We start from the raw sequence: 19,669 nt of genomic DNA, 5'->3' as shown, positions 1-19,669 counted from the left end.
TCCTGTTTATTGTCTTTTCCCTAACTGAAATGGACATGGCTTACCATGAACAAGTGTGTGTGTTTTCTGAGCCGATCTGTACAGATTCAACAGGTGTTTTGCTGTTTTGTTTTTTTTTTTTTGACTTAAGTTATGCTTAGATAACTACTGAAGTTCTAACACCAGTGTCTACTGCACATTGTTTCCCTTATCTGCCAAAGGAGGAAAATCAGATTTTCTAAACATAAGACAAGTAAATTCCCATGCATTTACAAAGGATTAAGAACTCAACTCTGCATGTGTGAGAACAGATGGCTCCATCAATCTATACCTAGATTGGAAAGCACATGGTTGCATGCTTCTCTTGTGACCAAATCCAATAAAGTTTAACTAGAAAGAAATATTGACCCTCACAAGGACAAGCTGAAGTATTTGAAAAAGCATTATTGAACAGCATGCACTTTGTTCATGCACTTTGCAAGCCTTTAAACAAACATCCTTGTGCAGTTTTTTCTGCCCTTTGAAGTTGCAAAATACAGGTCAACAGAACTTGGTCCTTACAGGTGACTGCAACTTCCCAGACATCTGTTAGAAGAACAATACAGCAGCTCACACGTCATCCACCAAGCTCCTGGAATACATAAAGGACTGCCTCCTCATACAAACGTTAGATGTGCCAACCAGGAATGCGGTACTGCTGGACTTGCTACTCAAAGCTAAGAAAACCTGCTTTGTAATATCCCAGCTAGTGATAGACTTGGCTGCAGTGATCACAATATTGTGGAGTCTGGGGTCCTACTGAGCCCACTGAAGGTTAGTACCAACTCCAACACATGCAACAAAGCCTGTAGTTTTAACTCACTACATTCTAATTCCCACATAGGAATTAATTAGTAATAATAATAATAATTCTAATTCCCCTAGGGGAATAACATGGTAATAACATACTTGGGGACAACCCATAAAGCTATTTTTCTAGGAAAACCTCTACTTCAAAGAGGAATCTGTTCAGGGAAGTCCTACTGAACGAGTACAGCATCCTCCCAAGGACCGATTCATCACACAAGCATATCCTAAATATATGTAACAAGAAGCAGGCCTGCATAAAATACTCAACTGAAATACTTTAAGACTAAAACCAGAATATTAAAAGTGTCACATTTATTTGTGACCACTGTTATGCCCAGTGATCTCACCTACAGGTTGCTGCTACAGAAGGTCATCTCTCAAATTCAATATGGTAAAAAGGTAACTGGGAAGGTAAAAATCATTTGCTTTCCATTGCTCAGCAAACCAATGCACAAGACTGCTATATCACCAATGCTGATCCTGGGCTGAGGTTGTAAGACCACAACTTCACCTTCAGCTGTCATGTCTGCTTTTATTTACCACTGTTGATGGTAAATAAAAATCAGTTCACTAAAGACAGAGCTATAGAGTCACTGAAAGGCTTTTACTATACTTATTTGCTTCCTCCTCACTGCTGTTTGTGCTTCATGGCCGTTTCCATCCCATCACTACAGAAAACCTTCATTTACAGGATCCATGGTAAATGCAGCATACCAAGACGCCCACAAACTGAATGATACAGGACAAAGTTTTTTATGCAAATTTATTCATTAGCTTTAACAATAGTAATACATAAATCAATACTATGTCCAGCATAAGGTTGTATAATAAAATACGCTATTCTGGTAAGATCGATTTTAGTGCGTACATTTTAAGGGCAGTTTTCATCCAAATTGGACACATTTAAAAAAATAAATAAATACAAGGCCAAAAATGCTTACTTAATGAAAGTCCTGCTAAGTAAGACTTCAGGCTCCACATTGCTCCAAAGCACTGATCAGTACAGGTGTCTATGTACATCTCAGACTTACACACAAATGGACTGTGCTCAAGCAGCATACATTTTTTGACATCTGACTCAGACCAGTACACACAAGATTTCCAATTGAGACCTTATTAGTCTTAAAGCTGGCATCCACTTTTCTTCTTTTGCTTTCAGGATTGTCTTGACTTCCACCTATGCATCTGCACATACAAATCCTAGCAACATTATGTCTACAAAATACAAGGGTCCAGTCCCCTCTCAATACTGCTTTTTTGGCTTGAGATCCAGGCTGCACTATCTAGTGGAACTATTTATGAAAAATTGCTACTCAACTCCACTGCTCTTGCAAAAAAGAAGACTTTGGGAACAGATGGGAACATGGTACACTCCCAGCTCTGTTATGTTTTTGGAGCTCTCTAGACTTCAGGAATGCTACAGCACTAAGCTTCAGGCACACTGGGTTCTGTAGGCTATAGACAGCCCCGAAGAAGCTGCATTTTCAGCTTCGTTTCCCTAATGGTCAGTGAGTCCAATATATTCAGTGGCACTCATGTTCAAAGTGCAGTATAGAGGCATTCACTGGCATTTGGGCTACCTTTATATTCAACAATATAAAAATCTGGTCCCAATTTATATTAGATACAAATGAGAAAACATATTAGGCAAATCAGAGGTATTTTATCTACTACTGTACTTATCACATACTGTATAGGCTATCCTTTGGGCATATTTATTCTACAAATCTAGATAAGCTTGCTTTATTTGTCTTCTGACTTTTAAATTCTGCTGACAGCAAAATTCCCTTTTCCTTAAGAAGTTACACTCAGGATTGAGTCACAAATTTTAAAACTACTCTAATTTACATATTTTACTTTACCGTATCAAAATGAAACTGAAAAGCTCGGTCAAAGTATAAACGCTTATAAACCTAGTGAAAACATCCCTGAGAAACTTTCGGTAACATAGCAGAAATTATTATTTTTGGTCCATTAAAGGAGAAAAAATGTTACATCCAGTTATTGAATACTGAGGGGTACAAGTACATTGGTTGTACATTGGATTCCCATTCATCCACTTTCACTCCCCTTACAACATTTTGTACAAGACAAAAGCTACTAGAGGTTTTTTTACATTCTATTTAGTTTGATATATAATGTAATCATTACAGTTTTTAATATGTATGGCCTAGATTCAGCCCTGGTGTAACACCTTTAATGTCAACGGAGTTCACACACATTCCAGGGTTGAAGTCTGGCAACACAGATTACTGTGAAGGACAGTACCTAAAATTAAAAAAACACCTTAAAAGTTAACAGACAACACTTTTCACAAGTTGTTGACATATGTTTTTGAATACTACTTATTTTGCAAACATTTTACAAAGATTTAAGTTTAGAAGTCATACTGTCATGCCACAGGAAAACTCAGAACACTACGGGGTTCACCTCTACTGAGAAAGCAAAGTGCATAGAGTAGTTTCCACAAAAGTGCACATATGGTTAATGACGATGGAAGTACTGTGTTAGTATACATGCAGGGTGAAAAAAAAAAGCCAGAATGTCTTGAAAATCAGAGGGGTGTATCATTCTTCACTGCTCTGAAGTTGCTTTAGAGGGCCACACAGTCCAACATCTCATTGTTTTAGCCATATTTTAGAACAAAGTCAAAATTCACATACATATAAACACAAAAATGCAAGTAATTGAACTTTTTGACTTTTTGCCTACAACACTAGTGATTTTTCTAATACATCAGGCTTTAATAGGGCTTCTAAAAACAATAGCATTTAAAAATAAAGCTGCTTGTACTCTGAGGCAAAAACTAAGGTAGCCCTAGACTTTATCTCTCTGTACCAGTACTACTGACCTTAGCACTTAGCAGACCTGTCATTTGCAATTTAAAAAGCCATGCTTTATAATGTTACATCAATAGCTTCTGATAAAATGAGGCTATGTTTTACTTTACGAAGTGCAACAAAAGTGTAATACAATCCTGTACCTAGCACTCGTCTAACTTGTAAGGAAACATGCAAAAAAACTTCAAAGGTGTTCCTGTACAGTTAAACCAAAATAGACAGAATATTAAAAAGGTATTTTTGGAAAACATCAGAACTTAAAAGTCCGCTTCAGCAACCCAAGAAGGACGTTTAGGTCAATCTGAGAAGATAGGGGCACAGAACTGTTCATGGAAAGGGAAGACCAAAAAAAACTCCACAAAACCAAATACTGTGTATCAAGTTATTCTGAAGCAACTAAAAGAAACCTCTGGTTTTGCTCAGTGAGCACAAGAATTGTTCAGAATTCACAAACAGACTGAGTATGTATAACCACTAAACAGTGTCACCGTGGGGGTCAGCAGCAGAAATTCAGTATTATTTTTGTGACCAAATACTAGATGTAAGACTTGTGGGCACCCTTTGAAACACCAGCTGTCAAGATCCAACTAGGCTGGCCTCTGCCAAACACAATATATTTTTACAGGGTCACTGTAAGACAAATTTTAGCTCTCTTGGGACAGCTTCCTTAACAGCTAAGTTATGCATTCAACTCTAGAGAAACACCTAAGACAGGGTCACAAAAGGCAGTATATGTGTTTAACTGTAATATTTATGTAGCAAGTTAGTAAGAGAAGTGGATCCTTTCAGACAGTAGATGTATTACCAGGTGGTGAACTGTCAGTGACTGCCTTGGGATCAGGAGTGCAACAAACAAACAGTTGTTTTCCCAAGCTTTTTTGGGCAAATCTGAAGTACATTATGTGGCCCATTGCAACAAAAGACACAGAAATAAGCACCAATAAGCCAAAAGCTTCAGGATTTGGGGCCAAGATGACCATGATGAAGTGCAGCAAATCAAGAAGATAATTCATGGAGTTTTGGACACCGTTTATGATGCCTCTTTCAGATTCTACCACATTTTCTTGGAGCAACTGTGTGACAGTCAAATCAAAGGACCAAAGGCCTATGGAGAGAAAAAACAGTTATCCATACAACTGGACTTCTCACAGTAAGCTTTCATTACTGGCACAATTCATACTTCCAAACACTCTGTCAAAGATGTGCAGAACAAGCTAGCCTCTTGTCAGACTAAAATGGATTTCACACTGTCAAGGGCAATCTATTTTCCCTTCACTAATATTTCCTCAAATACTACATACAGCTTGACACATTAATTTGCCTGTCACACGTTGCTTCAACATGTCTATCAAGCTAACCATGTTTTGCTCATCTGTTCCTTATTCAAATCACTGGTTTACAGCTATTTAGAATGTATTTGTGCTAGCTACAATTGCTAAGTTTCGCATAAGATGCAAGAAATCAAACATTTTAATATGCAGAATACTTAATTTACAACAGTCTCAGCTGACACTAACTTCTATACTGGTTTAGTTCATTGATGATTCAGTTTCAAAAGTTATTGTGAATAATACATGTGAATCAGTATTTTATTCCTCCAAATTTCTGCATGTTTTGCTGAATTTAGAGTACAAAAATTCTACAGATGAGAATTACTGTTCATTGTATTTATGTATTTGACTGCCTCTTCTCTTGACAGACAGTAATACTACATTAACCAATCAGTCAAAAAAACTAAGCTGTCATCCAAATCAAAGTTTCTGTCCTAAATTCCTTTCTGGGGCACAAGTTTAAAGCTTAGACAATCTATTTAATGGGTTAATTTAGTAAACTGCCAAGTTTGAAGGCTTTCATAGCAGATGGGGTTCAGTTCTGTTTCGTAATATCAAATGGTTTTCTTTGGTTGTGAAGGAAGATCATTTAGAGATGAGCATTCCAAAAACTAAGTTATATTCATCTTCAAATGTGGTAACTTTTCTTCTATTAGTGGCACATGGTATGCAAGAAATTAGTACTGCAGCTTCTCCGCTGGCAATACTATTGCAAGATCATTTCATTTTTATGTGAAGTGTAATGAATTAGCCTTAGAAATCTGATACAACACTTAAACTGTACCCTATAATTCTAAACTCGAATTTGTATTTAGTTGACAGGCACTGTAATTTTTAGAATTAAAAGCAGTCAATAGATCAGATTTTAAAGAGACATAATACTTACCAACTCTAGCAGCAATGACTCCTGCAAACAGGAGACTAACAGAGATTAAAGGCACAGGCTCAGGACTCATCTCTGGATCACTGTTAGCAGGAATAGTAGACCCGTTTAACAAGTTGGGCATTCCAGTTGCAAAAACCATTTCAGGCTTATCTTCTGGAGATGCTATAGTAGGTAATGGTTCACTTTCAAACAGCCTGGCACTTATGTCAGCAAATGGGGAAACAGTCAAATCCAGAGGACTTCCAGGCATGAATACAGAGACAGCACATAAGACCAGGCAAGTAAGTTGCGCAATTCCAGAAATAAGGCCTGTGCGAACCAGGCCACATTTGCGACGAAGCCAAGTGAAAGCTACTGTTCCCATGATTCCAGTGATTGCTGAGGCACCCATGAGGAGGCTTAGCACAGAGCCACTCAAACCCTGAGTGTATGCATAGCCTGTAGTAATACAATCAAAGCCCAGAACAGTCATATACAGAAATGCAAGACCCATGCCTGCAAGAAACACTGGCTGCTTGTAATATGCAACCCATCCATCACGGAATGTGATGAAAGGTTCAGCAATCCGTGTAGCACAGCTGATTTCCTTCTCCTGTTGGGGCTCAAAGCCAGTTACATCTTTCTCAACAATTAACTGAACTCCTTCAGCAGGTTTCATGTCACCCTCTGTAAACAGAAATGCAACTGTTAGACACACTCCTGCCTGGAAGGTGCTGAGTTAAACTGCAGGACAACTGTTTGCAGTTACTAAGTTCACGGCTGCAGAAGTGCATCAGTTAAATTCTGCAACCAACCTTCTTCTGACTACTTAAACGTTTTACAGTGTCCTTAAATCCCACCTGTATAGTAACATCAAGTAAAGTTTATCCCTATCAATTTAAACCCCTGCTTATTTAATTAAACTGTGGTTGGAGAAAACATAGCCTGCTTCTTTTCAATAGACTTCTGACTGAATGCTCTATTTCCATAAAGAAATTATTTGCTTAATGAATGCCAATGTTAGTTGGCATTTTAACGTAGCTTTGTATGTTTAAATGCGGTAACCACAGACAGTAGGGAATACTTAAAACATCTGTCAGTACCTCACGTCATAGTAGAAGAACCAAGGCAGAGACACTTGAAGCATACTAAAGCCAAAAGTTTTCAAAACTTCACTTAAAAAAAATCTCAGACCATGCTTTTCTACAATTCCATTTTTACTCTAACACAGGAGAAAGGCACTTCCACTGGTCACAAAAATCAAAAAACCAAACCCACAGCAGTATTTATATTAGTAATGTAGATAGAAACTATCAAATGTTTGGATGCCCGAGCAGTGTTTTTACACTACCAAGTTTGAAACAAACTCCGCAAACAGCAAGTGAGACACATGAAGTATTTCAGCAACTTTTAAAAACACAAGTCTTCTACTGAAATCAGAATACTGCAATAGTGAAAAGATGTTTCCAACAGACTGCCATTTGCTAAAGGATTCATTCTTCAGGAGCATTCAAGAGCCAATTCCAAAGCTACACAACCTTCTACACTCTTTACCTTGCTCCCCTATCCTAGGCTGCCATCAGCCTAGTCCAATAGCTTACCAGGCCAGCTATTACCACAATGGATCTGCTGGCTGGGAAGAAGGTATGTCTCTTCAGCACTTTTAAATAGCAGCCTCCTATCTCCCTATATATTGAGCAAAGAACATATTGCTCGCTAGCTTCTAAAGGAAAACCAGGAATTCTTTATAATCTTTCTCTAAAAAAAAAAAAAAACAACTCACAACATGTTGTAGTTGGGAGCCCACAGCATGACCTTTCAGTAGTATTCATACTGCTATCTTAAAAATGGAAAAATGCTTAAGTTTCATGTTCCAGTATCTGACATTTCAAATATTTCATAACAAAAAGTCTGCTTCTGAAGCAATTTTAATTCCTTATACTAAGACTATCTAAAGTAATTTTAGTATTAATTTTAAGGTTGCTTATAGTCAGTCATCTAGACTGCAAATCCCAGTTGTTCAGCTTGTCCAAGGAAGCAGAGTAGAAGGTCAAAGAATTTTTTTTTCTTCTCCACCATTTCCTGTAGCATGTAAACTCAAAGCATGCTGGACTAGAAATATTACCACCTATTCTACAACTTCCTGAAAACCTGTTAGTACCATGCGTAAGTGGAGATGATTTAGCAAGAGTCCTATGCAGGCTATTTTGCTTGTAGACACTACAGAGGGAAGGGCTTTGTTCAGTTTATTAGCTAGAGTATAGATGGATAGGAGCATTCCTCACAACCAGACCTAAATAACAAGGCAGACTTACTCTAAAGGAATAACTCATGCAGGAGAGAATTCATTCTTTGGCTGCATTTTATGGGGTTCCTCAAATAGCTGCACAAAGTATTGTTGCTTAGATTAGAGTCTCTGGTATCTAGATCCAAAACCTGAAACCTCCATGCTACCAGCAGAAAGCTATATAGCCTCAAAGCAGTGTCTGTAGAAGACAAAAGTCAACATGTAGTTTGACTGATACAGGGAATATGCTGTGAATCTGAACAGTTATTTTTGTGTTTTCAATACCTTTTTTTACATTCAGCTGTTTCAGTTCTGACTCTTCAACTTTTGCAGACTTGAGAGCCAGAGTAGGGGTTTTCTGATAAACCTTCCAGAGCAGCAGATATTCCACACACATCGACATCAGGTTCCAGCCAGAAATGAATCCACAGCCAATCACCGGGGAGCCAAATGTCATTATCTGACCAACTGCCATTGGAGCCAAGATATTGGTCAATTGATCGATTCTTCTTATTGTGGCATTCATATCTGTCAGAAATTGATTATATGAATTGCTGCACACTTAACAGTGAAATATTCACTAACATAACTGAGGCTTGCACACGCATACACATTGAGCTAAGAAGTCTTGCTCCAACTCTAAGTGGTTCCAGCAGGAGCAGGAGTTAAGACTGCTAACCAGAGGTGCCTTTAGAATGTCCAATGTTTAGGTTTACTGTGACCAACCAAGCTGCTTGTAAGCCAAATCCCTACTCCTGACAGGTTTGCCTGCATGAGATCTTCCCAGTTTAGCATGCTGTGTTTACAGTGGAAGTGTACTCCAGCAGGTAAAACTCTTATCCCTGAGACCAGACTAGCCTTACATCCTAGTGACATTATGGACTCCTAAGCCCATCTCTTAACATTCAAACCTAGCGTGCACAACGCCAGACATTAACAGGCATCTCATACGGTAGAATTCTTTCCTGTAAAGATAATTTTTGTAACTATTATCTCCCAATACTGGACCATGTATTTCTTAATCTCCTCCATTTACTTCTAATAACTGGTGACCACAGTACCCACTGTGATAGCAGCAGACCTTTGAAATGGTTTTGAATTTCCTTATTGAGTCACACTGGTTGATGGCAGTTGTCGATATTCTCAGAACTGACTGAGCAAAGTCCTCACTCCTTTTTGTTCCACACTTTGACATTTACAGTCAAAACAAGCAGCCCATTCTTAGCATAAATGCATCTTCCATTTGTTGGTAGGGGATCTCTCACCCTCCCCAATCTTATCTGCTTCAGTGTCATTACACCCTTTGGGCTCCTGTAAGTTTCCAATTAATAGTGCTTGTTCCACCCCAAAATGTTGCTAGACGCTCAATGGTTTTGCACAGTTAGATCTCAGGCTGCTTAGAAGTACACCTCAAACCCATTTTAGAGTCCTATTACGAAATCAGAGCTTTTGAACAGCAAGCGAAGCTGTATACCAGTACAAAGCTGCTTTTCTGAATCTGTAGAGAATTACTCCTCACCATTATAAGAAATGTTTAGATTATTCTTTTCAGAAATCAGTGTAAACTATTTGCTGATGGTTAACTGAGATCAGGAAGTTAGTTACTTGCATAACATTTAGCTTTAGGAATTCCAAGAACTAAGCTTTGTTTTTTTGAGTTGAGGAAGGTGAATACTTCCACTCAGGAAAGGTACAAAGTAAGAGTGAATGGAAAAATTAAGGCCAATGAAGGGGAAGCCAAGGCAAGTTTTTATTTCCCTATTCCACTAACTTACTTAACTAAGGCTCCTCTTTGAAAAAGCCTAACAGTGCAGAGATGGACAACGGCATTTGCTGCTAAGTCAATACTGGTGTTTAATTTTTTTAAGCTAAGGAATTTCAACAGTCTCCAAGTTACATCATGACTGAACACACAACAACCCTATTTAGCCTGGAAGAAATCATTTAGATAGTTCTGTTGAATTAAGGTGCTTAGTTCAGTGGGGTTTCTTTTGTTTTTCAATTCAGTTGCATGAGTAACCTCTTGCCTCATTTCTCAGTACAGAATGTAAGTGGTCATATAACTCTGATGTCATGAAGCCGTACAGATGCAGCACTGTTTCCCACACAGCAGTTCTCTGCAGGTGTGGTCTGTACCTTATCTCATGTGTGGTAAGTAGTACAGGGACTGGGGAGACGATGTGCTGAACAAGATCTGACACAAGAAGAAAGGTTAATGAGAACCATTAGAACGTTAAGGCTTTCACAGATAGGTGGTATTTTTCTACTTGTGATCCACTCACAAAGTTAACCTGTACTGCTGCTCTACAAAAGGTATGACCTAGAAAGGCACTGCAAGGTCAAAATAAAAGACTATGGTGGAAAAATCTGTATACTGGGAAATGAAAGCAAGATACTTTTAATGCCTTTAAGAACTAGCGCCTCATGGATGAGATGGGCAAATTAAGGTTCCTTCACCGCAGATAAACATCATGAATAAATTTGCAATATGGGATTCAAATCCCTAAAAGGATTCTGGCATGTAAACTGAACTTTATGGGCCATTTAGGCAGCTTCATACAAAATTAAGAGTCTAGAGGCTGAAATGCTTTCTAGGCCTGGAGGTATCTAAATTCCAGAAGTGTCAGGCTTAAAACTTTGGTCCCACAATTACTTTAGTGAGCTATAAATGCCTCGGCAATGTTAAGCTGCTCTGTGCCTTGTTTGCACTTCAGTATCAGTTCCTCTATCCGGGAGCATTTAAGTCCCCTTACGAAGTTGATTCAGAGTCCACATAGCCTGCCCAAGTTCATTGCCAAAAATGCTGCTTCCCACACTGTCTGTTATGATGAGAGCAGCAGCATAACCAAAGACCAATCGTACACCCCTTGGTGTGAACAGCCTTGCAGCTATGAGCACCTGCCAGTAAAGGAGAGTCAAGTTCTATGCATCCTTGGGGGAGGATCCCAAACCATCTCTTGCATCCCAGCAGAGTCATTACGATCAAGCTGCAGAAGAATTTGAATGGGAACTCATCCTCTATCCTAATAATACCATGACACTGTGCAAGAAAGGGGAAAAAGGAAAATATTTACTAGGCAAAAAAGATTTAAGTCTGTCGTCTAATACCAAAGGTATCCGATGTCAAAGGAAGACAGAGCTTTCAGTTCCAACTCAAGAAAAGCGTTCACAGCTCTGACTTAGACAACTAATGCTAGAGAAGTGCAACATTCCAAATATATCTGCATGCACAGCATTTCCTACTGGCAATTTCCTGATCCACCTAGTTGACTGTTCTGGACTTCATTCTCATGTATCTCTCTCTGAATCCTATGTGAAAAGCCCAGTTATGCAACAGTTTTCTGTTTCATTACAGTGACCTAAAAATAAAGTATTGCAACACTTGGCTTTAAGTGCCTCATAGTTAAATAGCTTTCCTATTAAACACTGGTTATTTGATTTAGGAGTGTGGTGTATGTTTATTTGTTCAGCAAGAATGAAGTTTTCCCAGCAATGCTGCGGTAGGACTAAAAGGAGGACAAAACAAGTTCAGGGATGCCTAACTGAATTGTAATCACAACAGTAATTCCTAATCTCGGTAAGTGTAGTCCAGAGCACGGAAGAGGAAAATAAAGGCTGCCCTTTTTACCCACTGTTTTCTCATAATATCTGGAACTCAAAGATGTGCTGACCTCTGTAAAACTGTAGTCTAAAAATCAAGCTTGGAAAGACATTTAAGGTATTGAAAAAGCAACATATTTCACCTGCCAGTTTGCTTCTGTCTTCCCCTGCAACCACAACAATCCAGTCCCTCTGAATTGTGATCGCTGTGGCAGTGCTGGCCAAATTGGCAATATTTGCTATTGTGATAACCAGGATATAGCACATCGTCTAGAGAAATGGAGGGAGAAAGTTACAATGTGAGAAAATTGATGAAGGGAAATCTCTACTCCTACCTTGTATAACCAGAAAAGACACTTTTACATTTGAATGCATACATTTTAAGAGCTATTCTTCAGACAAAACAAGACCAAGTCTGCTTTACAATTCCTGACAGAAAACAATCACCTCTGTTTACCCAACTATCTCAAAGTCTCATTTGCCAGTTTTATCTCCAGGGAATGTCTAAACAGACTAGAGACAAAAATAAAAATCCATCTGTCTCCCATGCTCCCCAAAGTTTCTTTGTAAGTGAATTCCTTATTAACAAGTTCAGGCACTCACAAGAAGCCATCCATGGTATAAGGTCAAAAGCTGTGTCTTAAACAAGAAGATAATCATCAGGATAACACCACACAGGATGACAGATGCATTCTGTACAACCAAGGATGTCTGGGCCACTGTTTTAAATCAAAACAGAGAGCAATAGTTATGAACTTAAGAATGAGCTAACTATAAGCTTAAGGAGGTTACAGTTAAGGAACACGTACAGATTCTTTAAATACGTTTATTTTAAATTTTGAAAATAATTTTAATTTATTTTCCTATTAAAAATGTAAGTGGTAAAACTATGCTTCATATTAGGTTTTGAATCTTCTATTGTCTTACAGAAACAAATTAATGTCTGATGTAACTTCATAGCTTTTAACAGTTTACAGTCCAAGTAGGCCTCTTCTCAATCAAAAACCAAACTGTACCTGGTTTAAATGCTGGCACTATTTTTAAAGGGGTAAACCCAAATCTTAGCTTGAGTCTCTAAAATTCATCTTCAGCATACCACGGAAGTGATGCTATTTTGACAACTCTTGGAAAGCAAAAATGTGTATTAAGAACTTGATGCCATGCTATTTATAAAACAGACCAGAAGACACATTTAAAATATGTAGAATGCAAATGCAGTGCACAATTACACTGAAGTGGAAGACGTTTGTATCTAGACAGAGGACATCAAATAATGCAAGTGTATGTTAGCATTAGACTGTAAAGAACTTGGTCAGTAGTCCTTAAAGTTATGTACTTTTTACCTTTCGCATTTCCACTCATCTGTACATATCGTACAGGTTTAGCCTGAGTAGTGCACATATCGTGACAAAACTATTTTCATCCAGTCTTTGACACTATCTTTGCATAATCATTACCACCCTGAAACACTACCCTTGAAAAACTGAGCAAGTCCCTTTTTCATATTTGACTTGAGGAGTTAACTCCAGTAGCTTTATCTTTTTACATTAATTTGATCCATCCTTAAGTAAATAACCTGCTCTGGACATCTAACCTTTGAGCCTGGAGTTCTTGTCCACCCAGTCTCCAATAATGGCTCCCAGGAGAAGAACTGATCCCGCCACAACCAGTCCATAGACTGCAGTCAGGAGTAGGCTGTTTCCGTAAAGTTCAACCAGGAATACAGACACAGCAAAATGCCACATACGATCTCCCTTTAAAAGTAACAGAGAATACATACACAACATTACTATTTGCACTTTGCAAGTACACAAGTTGACTATCTTACTAACACCCTGACAAAAGGCTGTATTAAAATAAGGGTTTGTTACACATGCAGGGGTGGGGTGTGGGGGTTTTAGTTTGTTTGGGGGGTTTTATTTGTTTTGGGGGGGTGGGGTGGGGTGGGTGGGTGTTTGGTTTCGTTGGGGTTTTTTTCCTTAATTTTGGGGGGTTGGTTTTTTTGGATGACTACATCTTGTCACCATTGATTTTATTCCAGTATCACCAAGATCATCTGTCCTAATGAAGCACAACATTACAGCTTGTACTAACATGTCAAACACCCCAGACATTTTCTATTATAATATTACAGGACAAAGTCTGTTACCAGCCACATCCAACAAGTCTCATAAAGTTTAAACAGATCCTCCAGCAGAGACTAAATATTAATTTATTGATTACCAGTACTATTTAAATAACTTTAAGACAGCAGTTTGCTCTGAAGATGATCAAAGCTTAAATGGTGCTTTAAAATACAAGAGCCAGTCAAGCCAAAGCAAGTCATAATACAATTCAGGATAGACATGGGCATATGAAGGAAGGCGTAGGAAGGTGTTGTCCTACACATTAACTGAAGTTTCTGGAGTCAATGGATTTAAGCTCTTTTTAACAATGTTAAGGCATTGGCCTACTACCAAGAGGTAGAATATCAGACTTCACTTAACCTATTGCAAACTCATTGCTAGTTCACCCTATTTAGCCTATTGCTAGTTTAACCTAGTGCTTAGAATACAAAGTTTTCATGTTCTGATACCACTTCCTACAGGTAAAAAAGACAGACAACCAAAATGCTAAATATATCCGAGTGAAGTGATTTTCATACTATTCAAAACATTTTTAGGTTTGCTACCAACAGACCTGTCGCTTGCTAATGACTACATTGAGGTTTTTATGTTGTCACATGACTGGAGTCACAACTTGCTTTATTTTTAAATATATTGCAAGAAATGTAATGTAGAAAATGCTTCATGTAATCAATAACAAAGCAGATGAATAGAAAACATTCATACTATTCTAGGGCACATAGTTCATTTAATAATGGTCCCTAATGTTAGTCTTTTATAAACCAAACATGAAACTGTTTTCTTCTGCTGCCATAAGCAATCGCTATGTGATATAGCAAATAGTACAGACTTCTAAGGACCTCAAATGTTCTGAAGGGCTGGGGGAGGTGTAACATAAAAAGCACTTTTAAAAAGCTACATCTGCCAAATCTGACAGATCATGTAACACAGCCATCACGAGATACATAGCATATCATTTAGAGGGTCAATATAATTGCAAAGTTTCATTAAAACCTTCAATGTAGCATAGATGCACAAAAAGAATTTGCCTTTTAATGTTACTGAAGTTGTCTGAAGGACATTTCTTCAAACATTGTAATGTCTACACATTCATATTTGTTTCCTTAACCACAGGCAGAAAAAAATACATCCCAATCATCTGTGAAGAATTATTTCACCTGCTCAAGAGAAAACTCTTGTTATTTTCTATGTTTTCTAACTAAAACCAATGAAAAAATGCAAATACAACCATGATCAGCTTAGGTGTGCCCTTCCATGTCTAATAAATCAACACACACCCTCCAGAGACTCCTGAAGTCTTCTGTAAAATACAGTCCACTTTCATTCCATGGTTAGTAGCAGTACATAGAAAGTATTCCAGCAATGAATCAGGGGTATAACTTCCCAAGTCTAGGATTCTCAAACTTCATATGACCTGAGGTACCTCTTCTCTGAATTTCACTTAAAATACATGCAGGTGGATTAATAAAGTTTTGATTAGCCTGGGTAACTGTTCATTAAACTAGAAAAATGAGCAGAAACAGTACTTTCACATTAAAATTTTGTAACAGAGGTTTCATGGGTTTTTTCTTTGTGCAGATATGTTTCAGTTACCGAATTCTGACAAGATGAAAAAGGTATTTTTTAAAAAAAAAAGTAAGTATGTGAAAGTCAGTACCAGCCACTCGTGTCAGAGTGAAAAACCTGACCTCACTTGAAACTCACAGAAAGATCAATTTGACTCCAGTGAGATCATCATTTTGCTACATAATTCATTTAAGGAGCCTGTGAACTCTGTTCAACCCTATTCAACACATTTACCCAGAGTATTTTGATCAGGCCAATCCACAGGGATAATTTTTTGGGTAACGAAAGCTGTTCCAATCTGGAAGCATTAATTTCTTTCAAGAATTAGAAGTCAGAAAGAGCAAGCAAAGGTAAATTAGTGTCACAGGAGAACAACATTAGAGAATCATAGAGGTTTGAAGCAGGCATGTAATCCCAAGCTAAGATCTATTGAAATTTAAACAGTAAATATTGTCTTCAGAAACAGGCAAAGCCTTGATTATATGTATTTAATCCCACTTTAAAGTGTCTCAAAATGTGGATATTTCAACTCTTAAAAAATAATTACAGTGGTTTAGCCTCACCATCCTTTTAAAGATGGTTCTTGCTCTTCTGTCATTATAATTATCCTTATAGTCATCTCTGACCGAATGTGTACAATCCCATCTCAGCACTTAAGCCAACAAGTTAAGCAGTAGCCAGGCTACCACCTACTGACAGGCCTCCTGAGGTCTGAGTGGCACAGATAAGGCTGGGCAATCGCAACTGATCTCCTGGCAAGCATTAGGCCTGGCACCAACAATGCGAACCCCATTTCATTCTGCTCGCTCTTTAATGTTGAAGCACAGACAGTAATAAATTAAATTAAAACCATAAAAGCAATACCTGCAATTTAGCTCAGCCTATTAAGATCACTGAGGCCAAGCACACATTTACTGAACAAGAGCCCAAGACATAGTCTAGACTTTGTTCAAATCTGAACATCTGTGGAGATGTGACATGTTTAATCATTTACAGCTTCTCTCTTTATTTGGGACTTTCTTAGTAACACAGAAACCAAATTAGGTCTCTCAATTACAGCAAAACCACATTTCTATCAGGTTTTGCATTGTGGACGTAGCCATTTTAGAACAAAGATGTTCTGTTACTTTGAGCTCAGAAGATGAAGGTGCTTGCTTGTTGTTCCTGTTAGCAAAAACATTCAGACTACAAGAACACTAAAGTTCAGGGAACAAAAAAGGTGCAGCCCCGTGCCCAGTTCTGGCAAAATAAGCTGTATTTCTGTTGTTTCAGCAGGTTTGGTTGTGAGGTTTTTTTGAGTCGAGATTTTCAGCACAAAAGAAAACACACTGGAACAAGGAGTATACTATTAATAATGCTAAACACCTGAACAGACATGTTGCAGTTATATGTCTGTTACAGCGTGCAACATTGTTTTCAAACAATGCTCTGTTGCCTTTACTCATGTACTCTGAGAGCAGTCCCACTGCTGAGCTCTGAAGTACTCATCACAGTAAACAGGGCTGGCCAAATTGCCAGTTAGGTGTTTTGTGGGCATTACTGACAAAAACTGTTGCAGGAATAATCCTGGCCTGTGAAAAGTGGTGAGCCAAACAAACATCATCACTCAGCTCCTCCAACAATATTAATGATTGCTAGAATATTGCACTTGTTTAAAGAAGCATTTGATACCACTCTAAGCCTTCTTCCATTAACAGAAACACCAATATGACCTTTCAGGTTAGTGAACGCAAGGAGCTGCCCGTTAGGCATGTAGTGTTGTAACCATCTAGCAGACATTTGTTCAATGCTACACAAAGCACACAGTAAACCAGTCCAAATCCAGGACTAAAGAGAAAACAGGGAATATTAGAGAGGAAACTTTCCACTTCTTTTTCAATCAAGCCACTGGATGGAGACTTAAGACTGTCTTCTAAGATACATATAGGCCTGATTTTATTATATGGAATAGAACCAGACTGTCTTAATTTTGATGCATATTTTAAGGGTTTGTTGTTTTTTTTTTTTTAAGTATCCTTCAAATGATTAAGAACTGGTGCAGTAACTTAGTTTAGTACAGAAGGAAAGCGTTTCAGAAGGTAAACATTTTGACAGAAAAAGAAAAAAAGACATCTGACTCAACAGGTTTGCTAACTAGTGGCAGTAATGGGTCTATCACAAACATTGATTATTTCCCATCAATAAGTATACAAATTGCAATGGACTGTCTTGCATTCTAGTACGGACTATGCTTCATTTCTCTCACTCAGAACTTACTTTGTAAGGAGTCTCACTGCTCCTGCAGTTACTTAAAAGCATGAGAAGGTACCAAACCAAGCCCTCAGGAAACCAAGTACTGCACTATTCTGTTCTAATGAAAACTGAATCTACTACTACTATGTAAAGATGACGAAGACTTTTGATGGAAAGATGTCATAATGCGACCTCTGTCTTTGCGATGGTGTGCTATTTTGTGAAGACTTTTTGGAATGCGTCAGTAATGCTCAGCTAAGTCATAGCTAGATTAATCAAATCCTACTTCTACCAGGCCAATATTTTACTTACCCAAGTGGACAGTGCATGTCCAAGATAAAGAAGAAACTTTGCCGACGTAAAATAGGCAACCACAGATCCTGAATGAGAGATAAGAAACAAACGCTAAAGGAGATTCGGGCAGACGTACCGCATTTCGGTACACGCCGGTGCTGTTCGCTGCCGTGGAGGAACCCAACCCCGTTCTCCGAGCGAAGCCGTCGCCGGGACCCACCGCGCTCCGCGGCTGCGGCTACCGCGCCGGAGCCCCGCGCAGCAGCCCCGGCGGGGCCCCTCGCCCCCCGCTCCGCCACCCGCACCGCGCCCGGCAACTGAGCGAGGAGCGCCGCCTCCGCCGCCGCGCACTGACCGCAGCGCCGCCGCTCGCCCGCCGGCTCCGCTCCCCGCGCCATGCCGGCCCGCTCAGCCGCTGCCAGAGCCTGACGCCGAGAGGAGGCGGTGGGACGCGCGGCTTCGCTCCGTGTTGCCTTCCCCGACTTAGCCAGCACTGTAGCTGAAGTCGGAAAGCCTTGGCCTTATGCGCCGCGGGCGGCTGGCGACGCTCCGCCGCGGAGAGGCCGAGCACCCTGCGACGCCCGGCTCAGACCCTGGCTCCGCGGCTGCCGGGGGCGCGGAAGCTCTGGGCCCCGCCGCACGCCGCCCTTTGTAGGCGGCTGCGGGCACCGCCCCGCCCGGCCCGCCCCGGGGGCGGCCCCCGGCCCGCCCCCGCCCCCGCCGCGCCCAGCTCGGCTGGACTCGGCTCAGCTCGGTGCAGAGCCCCGCGGTGGCACAGCCCGGCGCACCGGCGGGGGCCTGGGCTCCGTGCGGTTGTGCGTGGGACCCCGAGCAACGGCGAGACCCGCTTAGAGAGCGGCAGAGCGTACCTCCGGCATTGCGGGCCGCCAGCGCCCTTCGCTCGGTTTGGTTCTTTTTCGTTGCCTTTCTGCTTTCTGTCATTTTAAAAAATGTGACATTCTTGAATATTCAAATACGTCAAGACGTTGGAGTTGTAAGATAAGCGCCAAATGGCACAAGGATATGGCTGAAACACCTGCAAGTGTGCTCCAAATTCGTAGCTTTAAAAAAAAACGTAAGAAAGCAAGGTACCAAAATTTAGGCTATTTAACTGAAATAACCTGTTGTGATGAAGATGGTGCAGAATTCGCTCATTTGGTGCTGGCTCAGGCTGTCTGCTCCAGATCAACCATCCCAGTTCCTACTGCAGATACCTTTTTTTGCACCCTATGTGACCTATTTTTGGTATTGACCACCAGCAAAACCTAAATTTTTATAGAATTTGAAAAACAGTCCAAATGTACAATAGGCTATTTTTTTCAGGATACTATGAAAATAATTAAGTATCTGCCCTTGTGCTTCAGGAAACATAATGATTGCTCGTGGCTGCCAGGGCCGAGATAATTTTTTCATTGTGTAATACTGCAAAGTTCCCTCCTGTATGTGTAAAATTGCTTTTGGCTTGTGTTTTTCGTTTGTTTTTTTTTTTCCCCCCAAGTATATAGGCCATCCCAGAAACAAATGCCTGACGAAATAGACCAATAATCTGTTCTGGTTTTGCCACTCCTGTGATCTTGTTCAAAGTATTTCTTGTATTAATTAGATGACTTTCTATGCATGAATCATGGTTTATCCTTTGCATAAAGGGAACTATACCTTGGGAAAAAATAATACAGAAATAAAAGAATCATATAAACATA

The 19,669-nt window shown here is 39.6% G+C and overlaps 1 protein-coding gene across 1 annotated transcript; it reads right to left on the bottom strand.

Moving 5' to 3' along the window:
* Positions 1-1,574: 1,574 nt before the first annotated feature.
* SLC40A1 (solute carrier family 40 member 1) lies at positions 1,575-18,367 on the bottom strand. Its single transcript, XM_086465505.1, has 8 exons — positions 18,325-18,367; positions 17,988-18,055; positions 13,346-13,505; positions 12,355-12,470; positions 11,895-12,021; positions 8,437-8,679; positions 5,886-6,551; positions 1,575-4,773 (listed from the first exon to the last, which is right to left on the bottom strand). The coding sequence occupies exons 1-8, from the start codon at positions 18,365-18,367 to the stop codon at positions 4,454-4,456; spliced, it is 1,743 nt and encodes a 580-aa protein (XP_086321631.1). The 3' UTR covers positions 1,575-4,453.
* Between the last annotated feature and the right edge of the window lie 1,302 nt (positions 18,368-19,669).

The sequence above is a fragment of the Leptosomus discolor genome, chromosome 5 (genome assembly GCF_034619465.1).
Source record: "Leptosomus discolor isolate bLepDis1 chromosome 5, bLepDis1.hap2, whole genome shotgun sequence".
In the NCBI taxonomy this organism is placed as follows: domain Eukaryota; kingdom Metazoa; phylum Chordata; class Aves; order Leptosomiformes; family Leptosomidae; genus Leptosomus; species Leptosomus discolor.
This window is presented reverse-complemented; position numbering and strand designations above follow the sequence as displayed.

Coding starts and splice junctions, on each gene's coding strand:
- SLC40A1 (XM_086465505.1), bottom strand. CDS start 18,367: ATGGCGCGGGGAGCGGAGCCGGCGGGCGAGCGGCGGCGCTGCG. Junction 12,022..12,354: donor TATACCATGGATGGCTTCTT/GTGAGTGCCTGA, acceptor CCATTTCTCTAG/ACGATGTGCTATATCCTGGT. Junction 6,552..8,436: donor ACAGCTGAATGTAAAAAAAG/GTATTGAAAACA, acceptor TTCTGTTTACAG/AGGGTGACATGAAACCTGCT.